Source organism: Plecotus auritus, assembly GCF_963455305.1.
Source record: "Plecotus auritus genome assembly, chromosome: 1".
NCBI lineage: Eukaryota > Metazoa > Chordata > Mammalia > Chiroptera > Vespertilionidae > Plecotus > Plecotus auritus.
The window spans coordinates 102,883,877-102,896,825 of record NC_137770.1 but is presented as its reverse complement, the minus strand read 5'-3'; the positions used below and the strand labels follow the sequence as shown (position 1 = coordinate 102,896,825).

General features: G+C 39.5%; 1 protein-coding gene across 2 annotated transcripts in view; it reads right to left on the bottom strand.

Moving 5' to 3' along the window:
• The window catches only part of MPP7 (MAGUK p55 scaffold protein 7), a 365,049-nt gene that overhangs the window by 279,572 nt on the left and 72,528 nt on the right, over positions 1-12,949 (bottom strand). For both annotated transcript variants that reach the window (XM_080671637.1, XM_080671638.1), the window contains one exon: positions 6,286-6,439. In XM_080671637.1, coding sequence (XP_080527763.1) covers positions 6,286-6,322 — 37 coding nt within the window. In that variant the 5' untranslated portion in view covers positions 6,323-6,439. The remainder of the gene's footprint in view (positions 1-6,285; positions 6,440-12,949) is intronic.

Genomic DNA, 12,949 nt, shown 5'->3' with positions numbered 1-12,949 from the left:
ATCGTGCACCAGGCCTCTAGTTATATAATAAACTGATAAATGTAAATAAGCATTTCCCTGAGTTCTGTAAGCTATTCTGGCAAATGAACAAATCCAAGAAAAGGATCATAGGAACCCCACATTTGCAGCCAAGTCAGACAGAAGTTGTGGGTCACCTGAGACCTATTACTTGCAATTGGCATCTGAAGTGGTCAGGGGAGTCTTGTGGGACTGAACCCTTAACCTGTGGGGTCTGCACTAATTCCAGTTAGTTTCAGAATTTAACTGGAAGACACCTAGCTGGTGTCACAGAGAATTGCCTGGTCTTTTTTTCTAGTCCCATCCTAATATATAAAAAGCCAGGGACCGTCATGACTGAAACAACCAGATAGACGACCAAACAGCAGGCTGCTTGGGGCGACGAGGCCAGCAGGGGGGTTAGTGAGGGATGACCAAATGACTGAACAGCAGGCTGCGGTGGGGCAACCAGGCCAGCAGGGGGGTTAGTGAGGGATGACCAAATGACTGAACAGCAGGCTGCGGTGGGGCAACCAGGCCAGCAGGGGGGTTAGTGAGGGATGACCAAATGACTGAACAGCAGGCTGCGGTGGGGCAACCAGGCCAGCAGGGGGGTTAGTGAGGGATGACCAAATGACTGAACAGCAGGCTGCATGGGGCAACCAGGCTGGCAGGGGGGTTAGTGAGGGACGACCAAACGACTGAACAGCAGGCTGCGGTGGGGCAACCAGGCCAGCAGGGGGGTTAGTGAGGGATGACCAAATGACTGAACAGCAGGCTGCGGTGGGGCAACCAGGCTGGCAGGGGGGTTAGTGAGGGACGACCAAACGACTGAACAGCAGGCTGCATGGGGCAACCAGGCCAGCAGGGGGGGCAGTGAGGGGCAACCAGGCCGGCAAGGGGGGGAAGTTAGGGGCGACCAGGTCAGCAGAAGGGGGCAGTTGGGGGCAACCATGCCAGCAGGGGGGGCAGTGAGGGGCGACCAGGCCAACGGGGGGCCAGTTGGGAGCGACCAGGCCAGCAGGGGTGACAGTTGGGGGTGACCAGGGACCAGGCTGGCGGGAGGGGGGGGGGGCAGTAAGGGGCAACCAGGTCAGCAGTGGGGGGGGGGCAGTTGGGGGTGGCCAGGACAGCAGAGGGGGCAGTTGGGGACAACCAGGCCATCAGGGGGGCAGTAAGGAGAGACCAGGCCAGCGGAGGGGGGGGGGGCAGTTAGGGGTGACAAGGCCAGCAGTGAGGGGCAGTTGGGGGCGACCAGGCCAGCAGGGGGGGCAGTAAGGGGTAACTAGGCCAGCGGGGAGGGCAGTTAGGGGCAACCAGGCCAGCAGGAGGGGCAGTTAGGGGTGACCAGGCCAGCAGTGGGGGGCAGTTGGGGGTGACCAGGCCGGCGGGGGGGGGGCAGTAAGGGGCAATCAGGCTGGCAGGCAGGTGAGCAGTTAGAAGCCAGTGGTCCCGGATTGTGAGAGGGATCCCGGATTGGAGAGGGTGCAGGCTGGGCTGAGGGGACCCCTACCCCCGTGCACGAATTTCGTGCACCAGGCCTCTAGTTCTGTAATAAAAGGAACTAGGGGTCCCTGGAGAAAGGGCTGATTCTAGGGATCGGACACTTTAAGGTGAACCTGGAGCCTCTTATAGTTCCAAAAGTAAGAAACTGCTAAAAACAATCAAACAAGCCCACACTGATGGGGTATATCAGAGGAGCCAGATGAAAAAGCTTCAACAGCCAAAGCTAGATCAACATAAGCAACAAAGTACAGCAGTATTGGATTACAACCCAAGGTATGAATAAATATCCATTGAGTCCACACAGATATGAATAAATGGTTGAGTAAATTACTAAATGGAGAGAAGAGACAAAGAATGCCAAATAACTTATACAGATACTTCACCCTAAAGGAGGGGAAGTAGAACACACAGTGACCTCCTTCCAAAGAGGACAGTAAGGAAGGGAGGAAAAAAGAGAGTAATTACACAGTACAGAAACCTGACAAATGCTCCTTCAGCCCGTTGATCAACACCAACAGTCTTAAATCAAGTTCATAGTATGCACCCATAATATGACACGACAATGGCAATTTACATCAGACAAATTGCAATACAGGGAAATTCTACAACACACCTGACCAGGACTCCTGGAAACTGTTGGTCATCAAAAACAAAGGAAGTCTGAGAAAACATCACAGCCAAGAGGGACCTAATGAAACTATCACAACTAAGTGTAATAGGAGATCCTGGAACAAAAGGATTTTAGGGAAAACTAAGAAAACCTAGATAAAGTATAGATTTTAGTTAATAATGTATCAATATGGATTCATTAATTGAAATGAATGTAACAAACTAAGATACGATGTTAATAATCAGGGAAACAAGATATAAGGTATAATGAAACTCTCTATACTAGCTCCATAATCTTTCTGTGAGTCTACAATTACTCTCAAAAATAGTCCATTAAAATTAAAAAAAAAATTAAGAGATCACAATAACCAAGAAAGTAAACTCAGAACACATGTACTGCTGGTATACGAAACAGGGAATATTAGAAATTTATGTCTAAAGGATGGACTTTTGAATAAGTGATGCCAGAACTACTAACTGTTCACGTGGGGAATTAGATTGCTGCCTCACGTTACATACGAATTATAGTTGGACTAAAATTCCAAATGTGCAAATCCAAATTTTTAAAATTATTAGAAGAAAAGTTTAGTGATTATCTTCATGAAAAGATCATCTTAAGCTAAAGAAAAAAAGCATTAACCATACAGAAAAGATTGATTTGTCTACATAAAAGTTTTCAAATTCTACAAAAGAAATGATACTATTTAAGGAAGAAAAAAAGGACAAATGACTGGCCGTAAGAAATGGTGTTCAATCCAAAAGACTAATATACAGGATGCAAATAGAGAAATTCTGAAAAATAAATAAGAAAATGATAAGCCAATAGAAAAACGGGAAAAGGATATGAATAGTCAATTCACAGAGGAATAAATGGCCATTAAATAAATGGATACCATGTTTTCCCCATCAAATTGGTAAAAAAAAAAAAAAAAAAAAAAAAAAAATTATAAAAACTGGTAACACAGAATCTTGGCAAGAATGTGGAGAAAGGATCTTTTTTTTCTTTTTTTATTGAATGTTTTGGGATGACATTGGTTAATATATTTTTATATGTTTCAGGTATACAATCTATAGCATTGTGTGTTCACCACCCCAAGTCCAGTCTCCTTCCCTACCATTTAACCCCACTTTAGCCTCCTCCAACTCAGGGGAAAGGATCTTTAATGCAGTCCATGGATTAAGTGGTTTAACCACTCTGAAAAACAATTTGACAGCATCTATTAAACATGCACATCTTTTCTACAAAAATATTAGAAAAGGACCAAAACCAGGGTTTTCATTACCAGTACTCTGGTTCACTATATTGTGACACTATGGAAAACAATTCATCATTAGCTTAAAAGAATGAGGCAGATATACAGATGTTTGTAGAGGCAGATACATAGATAGATATATAGACACACACCCCTCCCAGAAATACCTCTCTAAGATACATTACTTGGTATAGAAATAAAGTTATGGAACAATCCATAGAGAACAACATAATCTGTGATTTAAACATAAAGAAAAAATACATAAAAACACATACTTATGTACATACATGAGTGTCTCATGTACAGAAAATTCTTAAAGAACACCCCTCAAACAAACAGAAAATGAGACTAGGGAAAGGGTGCATCGTAAGAATTCCTTTCCTTTTTTATCTAGGCATCTTTGATGAGAACGTTTTTATGTATTACTCGTAGAATTCAAAATTGTTTTGCTTAGTGAACTAAGCAGAAGGAAGAGGAGGGAGAAATGGTAGAAGTTTTATGTTGACAGCATTTTCCTACTTGTGTAGTGTTGCATTGTTAGTCAGGTGACACTCTCCTGCCACATGGGCATTTGCCCTTGAGTTAAGCTAACCATTGCTGTTCCCCCCGAGGCCTGATAATGGGAACAACAGCAACAACATTGTTAAGCATCACTGCTATGCCATACTTGACCCCTGACTGCTACACAGGAACTACAAGGAAACCATCACCAGCTGATGGGTACACCATACCTTGGGTTTCCCTAAATGTAGTGTGACTCTTGGAACAAGCACGTCTTTTCTGCCTGACTCAAACCTTGTTGAGACGTACAGGTCAAAAATATCACAAAGCCAAGGGTGAGTCACATGAGCATCTTAAATTTGCACCAAGTGAGCCGACTATGTGTGGAAAAGTCCTTTTCAAATTCTTAATAGCCTATGTTCTTTTTCATGACTGACACCCAAACTGCCTCATAAACTATAAATACTCCATTTTAATCATTCCCTATGTTAATGTAAGCAACACTATTTTGCATTCAATTAAACTAAGGCATTTTGGTGAATACCAAAGCATGAAACTTAAATTCATTACACAACTAGTAAATGTAGTAAATGTCTGATTCATATAAATTTTATCTATAATTTCCCAAACCACTATGGAAAGTTAAATCATTCACTTTATATAGTACAACATAATGTGGGACTATGTAAAAACTGAAAGAAAAAAGAATTTTCCGAAGAAGCTGGCTTTCAAGTTATGTCTTGAAAAAAATATACTTTTATGTAATTTAAAAATCAAAGTCACTTCCTAAGAAAAACTAATCCTCAGTATAAATCACGGTCGGAAAAAAATCCTTCTTCATGGATAAAAAGGAGACAAAACTTGCCCAAATATAAATGTAAATATGCTTTAAATAGCAAAAGTGGTATTTGAAGTAGTACAAAGGAAAATGCCAATTAACATAATACGACACAAAACCAAATTTGTGACTCAGCTTTATAAATACTGTGGTGCCAGTAGCTGTCCAGTGTGAGAAAGCTATTTCACCGGGTTACAGAATGGTATTAACAGAACCGAATTCAGTCTGTTCAATGCGACACACAGAACTTTCTTGTTAGTCACACTCCAAGACACCACTTCTTTTGATGGGTCTTCAAAATACATGGCAGAGCTCCTCGACCCACTCACATTCTGTTTTCAAAGTTCTAGGGAGGGTCCCGGAATCTGCATTTTTTAAAAGAGCTGATTCTGGAGAATCCCAGGAAAGGACTTCAAAGGGGCATTGACCCAACCCCACCCCCTACTCCCTGAATCAGGGCAGAAGCAGGGGATTTCACACATACATATAAGCAGGAGTTATTTTCCCTTTCCTGGAAATCTTTATTCTAAGTATCACCGAGTCTTACAACTGATAATAACGTGAAATATGTCTGTTTGTTTTAATTGAATCCTTTAATACATACTTGAATAGCTTTTAACTCTGGTTACAGAAAGAAAGAAAATTCAAGAATGAGATAGGGATAATGTTTTGTTTCTTAAAGAAAAAAGTGAGAAGTCTGAAGCCAGTATGGCAAAAAGTTTATATCTGTTATTAAATCTGAGTGAAGGTTAACATGACTATCACTGGACAGCAGTCTCCCCCCTATCTGTGGTTTCACTTTCCACAGTCAACCATGGTACAAGAATATTAAATGGAAAATTCCAGAAATAAGTAATTCATTAGTTTTAAATTGCCTGCTGTTCTGAGTATCTCAGTGAAATCTCATGCCATCCCTCTCTGTCCTGCTCGGGACATGAATCACCCCGTGGTCCAGCGTCTCCCCGACGCAGACACTCCCCACCCGTTAGTCACTGAGTAGCCATCTCAGTTCTCAGAGCGATTGCCACAGCCTCACAGGGCTTATGTCCAAGTCACTCTAATTCTACTTAATAATGCCACAGTCACTTAATTTTATTACACTATTTTGCTATAATTGTTCAGTTTTTTATTAGTCCTTGTTATTCAACTCTTATTGTGCCTAATTTGTGAATTAAACTTTATCAAAGGAAAAAACAGTACACATAGGGTTTGGTACTGTATGCTGTTTCAGGCAGCCAGGGGGTCTTGGAACATATCCTCCACAGGTAAGGGGTGATTGTTGTGTCTTCCACACTTTTCTGTATGTTTAAAATACTTAATATTTTTTAAAGAAATGTAAATAAATAACGGTATTCCAAGAGGAAGTACAAGCGATCAGCATACGCCACCACTACCTGGAGGCAGCAGCAGCCAATGCCCTTTGATGACTTTATCTTGGAAGGCTACACCGATTTTACGCCCGTCTTGTTTACAGAACAAGCATGGCCTGCTTGCACTTGCTTAAAGCTATGCTGTTTTTCACTGTGAACAGGAAGATTTAAGTAAAGATGGGAGGAAAGCGCCCTTCTTGGGTTCACATACCTGTGTCACTCCCAGGTCCTGTTGACAAGGCTGGCATGATGCAGACTGCAGGCTGGACGCCGCACTCCACACAAATGCTCTCCCGCAGGGAATTCCAGCTCCACGACCTGCAGCCACGCTGTCTACCAGGATTTATGTATCGCACAGGCCGTTTCTACAACGAAGAGGAACAGTGTAAAATAATAATAAAAACAAAGATTACTCGATTGCAACATTCTGTAACTAACTCATATTCCAACACACTTCAGGATTTTTCAGAATTTTTTCTACATTCTACATACAAATATTAAGTGTGAGAGTTTTTCATTTTGATGTGACATTTCTAATTAAAAATATTAAAGTTCTTCATGGATATATCAAAACTTCCTTAAAAGATTTTTACTGTTAGTTTGAGGACTACTGAATGCATAAGTGGAGAAAGCAAAGAAGCTTTTGTAAGCCAATACCATTCTGAAATTCCTCCCCTCTGTTAGTCATAGTTCTAAGTTACATTTCTACTGTAGAACAGAGACTATAAATTGTCAACAACTTATAACTAATTTTTAAAAAGAGCTCATCTTAATATAACGACTGCAGCTAACTTAAGACTGCAAATAACCTTTGAAAAAATACTAGAATTAAAGCAAGATGTTATTATAGATTACAGAAGTGTTCATCTAAAATAAGCCTAACAATCCAAGCTAATATACAAAAGTAAATTTGTTTATAAAAACTAAGCTTTGGTGTATCTTGGAAAATATCAATTTTCAATAACTATTTTAACTAATGTTTATCCCAAATTAAATAGTATAGAGGTACCACTATATAGTAGCTAAGAGCAATTACTCTAGAGTTTGGCCTAATCTCTAATCCTGTGAGCTCTGTGATCTAGGACAAGTTATTTAATCTTATTAAGTCTTTAACTCCTTGTAGGCAAATGAAGATATCAGCAATTTAAAATTGTTTGATAATTAAATACGATAGGGCACAGAACACAGCAACTGGCACATAGCAAGCAAATAAAAAATGCTGGCTATTATGACTGGAGTTGTCTAATTCAGGTAATAAGATTATAAAATGTAAACATAAAAGAAAGAAGCAAGATTAAAATGTACATTGTCCTGACACCTAGAAGGAGACCATGTGTTTTAAATTTAGACCACTGCTGCCTAATAACGGAAAATACATTGCATTTACATCTTTTAGAAATCAGAAGAACTAAACAATGTGTTTAAGTTCTTTTTTAATGGATTTTCCCCAGTTCTTTCAAATTCGGTAATTTAAAAGTCCATTTTAACATATTATTTAAAAAACAACAGACATTGTAAACACCCAAAAACTGCCTCACTTCAATTCTAACGCTTTTAAATTGATGATTCATATTACAGAATAATAAGTGAGCTTGCCAAATTTCACTGGAAAAAATCCAAACTGTAAAATTCTATTAAAGCTTTTTAAATTAGCTTTTTAATTATCAAAGTGAATGTCTGTAGGAAAAAAATCACCATCAAATAGACTACGTTAGACCAGACTGACTATCTGGTGCAATGACTTGAATTTTGTTTGCTCTTATTACAAAGGTTGACAGAGTCAAAGTATGCAAATAAATCCATATGGAGAGAAGTGTTAATTACAAATCAGGGCAATTATTTTAAATACCATATAAAAATATAAATCACTAAGCTACAAATAAAAAAAATAAGAGAGAAAAAGCAAAGTTTCATTAATGGCCATCACTGAAGCTGTTTCCCCCGATAATTAAAAGGCAACTCTGCTTTGCTTTTTATAAATTATTCTAACAATCAGGATAAAAATTAAACTACATAAAAACGTTCCTAAATGCAAACACAAAGAGAGTAAAAAACAGATCATACATAAGTTTAAAGAATGCATTTAATTATTCTACTTTTGTTTTGCTGCTGAGAAAAAAAGAGGAGATGGTTAGAATTTGTAAAGTATATGCACACACATTTCTACAATTAGGGCAATATATATGTATGTATGTGGGTAGGCAGTTATTATATGTGTCTGTCTGTAATTTAAGCTTTTTATGCCATGAGAAAAGTTCTAATTTGTATGGTATGAATTGCTTAACTACAGAAATACATATACCATGCAAATTACCACTTTCTTCGCGCCTTAAAAAACTTAAAATGTTTCACTTTTATACACCACCATATATACCATAAAATACCATATAATAAGCAAACATGCTTATATCAAACAAACCGACTATTAATACTAAGACATATTACGACAACCTTACATTCCACATCAAAATAACCTTCTGAGTTGATACTGCTGCTGTACATATATCCCATATGTGAAAAGCCTTAGCATTTCTCACTTTATTTCATAATGAACACTCAAGGTTAAATTTTTCCAAAGTTATATTATTTAAGAAATATATGCTACAAAGTAATTATCTTCTCAGAACATATGTAAGTATAATAAGAAATAAATAGTTTGATGTAATTCCACCACTAAAATGCTCAATATTTTATAAAACAAAGCAGAGTTGCTGGGTTTAACTTTCAAATTGAGCTAATCATGTAATTGTTGCTTTTTGCTAAATTTATTGAAAATGCACTGGAATTTGTCAGAACCCAGCCATAATTATCACTGACTGTTGTATGGAATCAATTTTCTACAACGCAAAAATACCAGCTGTTATAGTATGTCCTGAGAGGGATTACGGAATATTCTTAAATTGAAGTTCAATCCATCTTTCCATAAAAAAGAGAGAGCCAGGAACATAGCGGTATAAAGTGCACCTGAAGCATTTACAATACCCAACAGAACTATTACAACCTTCCTTTAAAAAGGCTTATTTTTGAAATTTCATTATTCCAGTTGTACCTTGCTTCTATATATCACACTGTATCAAGTTCTTCTGGCGTCTATCATGTGGAAACACTGAAATATGTGAATGTCTACAAGCTTACAATGTCCGATTTCTACTGGCTATGGGTACCCTTCGGGCTGCTGTGGCACTCATGACATCTAGTGGTCAGTCACAGGAGTGCAAGTGTTTGTAGCAAAGTTTTCTGAGTTTTCAGTAAAGCAAAAATTATCTTAATTGCACCCAGTGAAATAGTCATCAGGAAAAAAAAAATTAAATAGGCATACACACACTATTAAAGAAGCACATCCTCTGCTTGAGTGTCTCCTCTACCTGCAATACTCACTATACAACACAACACTACTTCATTTCTGACACCAGAATGTGGTTTTTAAACATCAAGCAATTCTGTATCATCAGCCATTGCCCTAAAATTCAACTCAATTCTGACATTTTCTACCTGGAAATGGTATCAGATGCCACAGGTTACAGACTCAGTCATACAGGATTGCTCTTCCCCCTTCCCATGTCAATACAAAGTCCAGGTTGTCACCTATGCTTCTAATCCAGGGATGGGGAACCTTTTTTCTGCCAAGGGCTATTTGGATATTTATACCATCATTGGCTTAATATAATTCACTTAAAATAAATTTATGTTGCTATGAAAAAAACTCCTTGTGGTTGCCTTGGCAGGTCCAGATCAAATGATGTCACGGGCCTAACCTGGCCCGGGGGCCGGACGTTACCCAACCCTATATCAATTAACAATAAATGAGAGGTGCCCAAAACCCCTTCCATCCTTGGGGTTGATTACTTCGCTAGAATCACTCAAAGAACTCAGGATAACATTTACTTAATAGATGACCAGTTTGTTATAAAGAACACACTCAGGCATAGCCAGAGGACGAGATCCTTCGAGCAAGGTATTTGGGAAAAGGCCCTCTCTCTCTGCACCTCCATACTTTCACAAACCCAGAAGCTCTCTGAACACTGTCCCTGTGCAACTTTATGGAGACTTCATTACATAAGTGTCACTGATTAATCATTGGCCATTGGCAATTGATTCAACCTCAAGCTCCTCCCCAGTGGGAGTGGGACTGAAAGTTCCACCCTTCTAAACAAGGTTGATTCCCTGGCAATCAGCCTCCATCCTTAGAGGCTTCCCAAGAGCCACCTCAGTAACATAAACTGGGGCATAGTTGAACAAGCCACCTTTATCACTTTTACCACTTAGGGTATTCCAAGCAAATAATAAGAGGAAGAATATATATATATATATATATATATATATATATATATATATATATATATATGTATATATGTATATATGTATATATATATATATATACATATATATATGTATTTCTTACTTTAAATCACTATATTACACACATCTACAAAGTTAATGCAGATGAACAAGAAATCAAGTACTAGACCTCATTTCCAAACATATTTCTTCCAAACATATGAAAACTTTTAATTAAGTCATCATAAATATTTAATAATTATATTAACATTCTATCGTTTCAAGAGACCATAACTATACCTAGTAATCTAACTGCAGATTTGTCCACCAGACACAAATACTCTAAGGTGACACTTTCAAAATGCAGTAGAGCAAAGATAACACCAACATGAATAAACTTTTTTACAAATCTAGTATCAAATATTTTTAAGCTCAATTTTTACAAATCTAATATCAAAGATTTTTAAAAAACTGAAGTCTCGATTATATTAGCAAGAAGCAAACTAGTATCTGTTAACATTATTCAAATCTTTATAAATGATAACTAAGAAAATAAAGGAGGCAACATAAAGCTAATTGGCATTTAAATCTGCTTATACCAACAATTATCAAAGTGTGATCTGCAGACCCCAGGGGACTCCAAGACCCTCCCAGTAGGTTTCATGAGGCCAAATTACTTACATTAAAATATTTTTAACCTTAATGGTATGTTACTATATTAGTGCATTAATTAATAGTGGTTAGCATATTGACAATACTTTATTATTTTTTATTAAATTTATTGGGATGACATTGGTTAATAGGGTCATATAGGTTTCAAGTGTACATGTCCATGATAATCTATACATTGCATTGTGTGCTCACCACCCAAAGTCAAATCTTCCATCAACATATATTTGGCACCCTTTACTACCCTATACCCCCTTCCCTCTGGTAGCCACTCTACTGTTGTCTGTGTCTATGAGTTTCGGGTTTATATACCACATGAGTGAAATCATATGGTTCTTAGCTTTTTCTGACTGACTTATTTCACTTATAATATTTGCAAGGTCTATCTATGTTGTTGCAAGTGGCAGTACTTCATCTTTTTGTATGGCTGAGTAGTATTTCATAGTATATTTGCACCATATCTTCTTTATTTTTATTTTTTATTTTTCTTTATTGTTGCAAGTATTACAGATGTCCCCTTTTTCTCTCCCACTGACCTCCTCTGCTCCCCCAGGTCTTTCACATGATCTCACTAATATGTGCAATTTAATGAACAAAATAAACTGACAAACAAAATAGATCCAAAGACATGGAAGCATGCAACAGACTGACGAATCTCAGAGGGAAGAGGATTGGGGTAGGGGTGAGGGGTGGGGAAATTAACCATAGAACTTATATGCATACTAGAGGCCCAGTGCATTAAATTTGTGCACGGGGGGTTGGGGGGGGGGTCCCTCAGCCCAGCCTGCACCCTCTCCAATCTGGGACCCCTCGGGGGATGTCCGACTACTGGCAGTCGGACATCCCTCTCACAATCCGGGACCACTGGCTCCTAACTGCTCACCTGCCTGCCTGCCTGCCTGATCGCTCCTAACTGCCCCCCCAGCTGGCCTGGTCACCCCCAACTGCCCCCCCTGCTGTTCTGGTCACCCCTAACTGCCCCCTCTTGCTGGCTTGGTCTCCCCTAACTGGCCCCCGCCGGCCTGGTCGCCCCTTACTGCTCCCCCTGCCAGCCTGGTCACCCCCAACTGCCCCCCCACTGGCCTGGTCGCCCCCAACTGCCCCCCCTGCCAGCCTGGTCACTCCCTCACTGCCCCCCCGCCGGCCTGGTCACCCCACACAGCCTGCTGCTCGGTCATTTGGTCGCCCCTCACTAACCCCCCCTGCCGGCCTGGTTGCCCCAAGTAGCCTGCTGCTCAATCATTTGGTCGCCCCTCACTAACCCCCCTGCTGGCCTAGTTGCCCCATGCAGCCTGTTTGGTCATCCGTTCAGTTGCGATGGTTGCTTAGGCTTTTATATATAGAGATATGTACAAACTATGGCCACATCTTCTTTATCCAATCCACTACCGAAGGGTTGTTCCCATGTCTTGGCCACTGTGAATAATGGTCAATAAAGAGAGAAGTGCATATATCTTTGCAAATAAATGTTTTCCAGTTTTTCGGGTAGATACCCAGAAGAGGATTGCTGGGTCAAATGGTAACTCTATCCTTAATTTTTTGAGGACCACAATACTGATTTCCATAGTGGCTGTTCAAGTTTACATTCCCACCAGCAGTGACTGAGGGTTCCTTTTTCTCCACAACCTTTTCAAAACTTCCTTCCTAGCTTGTTGATAATACCATTCTAACAGGTGTGAGGTGGTATATCACATTGCTGTTTTGATTTGCATTTCTCTAATAGCTAGTGAAGATGAACATCTTTTCATGTATCTGTTGGCCGTTTGTATGTCTTCTTGGGAGAGGTGGCTATTTAGGCCCTCTGCTATTTTATAATTGGATTGTTTGCTATTGAGTTTCATGTTTGTTTGTTTTTTATGAGTTCTTTGTATATTTTGGCTATTAACCCCTTGTTGGACCTGCTGTTTACAAGTATCACCTCCCATTCG